General features: G+C 56.3%; 1 protein-coding gene across 3 annotated transcripts in view; it reads right to left on the bottom strand.

Annotated features, from left to right (window-relative positions):
• Positions 1-1,578, bottom strand: part of PCMT1 (protein-L-isoaspartate (D-aspartate) O-methyltransferase) — a 61,359-nt gene extending 59,781 nt beyond the window's left edge. For 2 of the 3 annotated variants that reach the window (XM_019527108.1, XM_019527109.1), the window contains exon 1: positions 1,439-1,578. In XM_019527108.1, coding sequence (XP_019382653.1) covers positions 1,439-1,493 — 55 coding nt within the window. In that variant the 5' untranslated portion in view covers positions 1,494-1,578. The remainder of the gene's footprint in view (positions 1-1,438) is intronic. The other variant, XR_002099401.1, reaches the window with a different exon arrangement.
• Between the last annotated feature and the right edge of the window lie 43 nt (positions 1,579-1,621).

A 1,621-nucleotide genomic window follows, 5' to 3' on the forward strand; every position in this document is an offset into this window, starting at 1 on the left:
GAGTGTGGGGGGAGGAGGGGGTACGAAGAGCCTTTCCCTCCTCCCATGACCAAAACTCTGAACTGAAAGATAAGACTGACTTTGGTTTGCTTTTTGAAAGTTTAGACCAATTCCTGCATAAAGAAGAAAAAGAATTGATTTTTAACCTCTCAATCTGGCCTTTTGTTACTTTCAGCAAGTACTTTCAGTGCCTCCCACCCCGAGCAGGGGAACAGGAAAGAAGCAGGGCTACAAGGGACTTCTGGGGCTCATCTAGTCCAGCCCCCTGCCCCAGGCAAGATCAGCCCTATCCAAACCATCCCATACACATACAGGCACCTCCCCCCAAAGCAACTACTGGGATCCCAGGCTGCCCCATCTCAGCTTGGACCACACCCCCATCCCTACCCCCTGCCCTCCCCCACCACATCCAACATGGGGGCTGGTGTGAGGGGGGAGGTTTCATAACTTCCCTCAGCACAGGGACTGGCAGTGCCCTCCCCTCACTGAGGCATCCCAGTAGCTGCCTGGGGGAGGCACTCGCCTGTACACTGCCAGCTTCCAGTGGGAGGCCATCAGCTACATGCCCACTTCATGGAAAGGGGGGCTCCTCCCTAGCTTGCTCCTGTGGCCCTTGGCTAAGAGCAAGTGAGCCTCAAGGCCATCCAAACACCAAGCCTTGGGCCTGCACATACCATCCCCGCCAATGGATCTGGGAGTATTTGAAGCCCCTGACTGAAAAGCCTGGGGTGGAGGACACTTGCCCAGCGTAGCACCACAGAGGGTGCTTGAATGATTGAGTTTTGCAAGGATTCGGAACTGGATTTGGCTCATTCGACTTGAAACGTTTTCCCAAAAAAGAAAGAAACAAACAAAAGGTGCCCGCCTGCAAATAAATAAATACCTAGATCAGGGGTTCCCAACATCTGTGCGCCAAGGGCACATTCAAGTTTAAGAGAAAAAACAACGGGCACCAATATGACAGCATTTCTGGTTGGAAGAACAATTTTTACTGATCATGAAAATGTACGTGGGCACTATGGTGTCTGCAGGTACTGCATGGGGAACTGCTGACCTAGACAAATATATAAATAAAAGGCACCCACCTACAAATAAGTTAATCAATAAATAAAAAGGTGCCTGCCCGACAAATAAATACCTAGATATACAAATAAATGAGTAAATAAAATAACCACATGATTAACGAGAAGGTGCCCGCCTGCGCAGGGCGGGTTTGGAGAGGGCTGGTCCCGCTTGGCTAGGGGCCGGCCTAGCTGAGCCCCGCCGGCCCCGCTCCCCTCGGAGCGCCCCCGGGGTGACAGCGGCGGGAGGCGCCGCCCTGCAGCACCCGCGGCCGCCGCCGCCCTCAGGCGCGCTCCAGCGGGGGAAGCGCTAACGGTCACCAACGGCCGGCGCGCGGTGGGCGGAAGAGTGTGGGGGGGGTGTCCCGCAGACTCACTGCGGAGGTTGTGGATGAGCTCAGAGTGGCTGGCGCCGCCCGATTTCCAGGCCATGGCGAGGCAGACGCGGCGAAGCAGGTAGAGAGCCGCCTTCAGCGCCGCGACTGCGCACAGCAGCTTGCCCAGGAAGGACACCACCTCCAGCGCAGAAACAGGCACCGCCTCCTGGGCGCCGCGCCCGC

The sequence above is a fragment of the Gavialis gangeticus genome, unplaced genomic scaffold (genome assembly GCF_001723915.1).
Source record: "Gavialis gangeticus isolate Ggan-Ray unplaced genomic scaffold, GavGan_comp1, whole genome shotgun sequence".
Taxonomy (NCBI): Eukaryota; Metazoa; Chordata; order Crocodylia; family Gavialidae; genus Gavialis; species Gavialis gangeticus.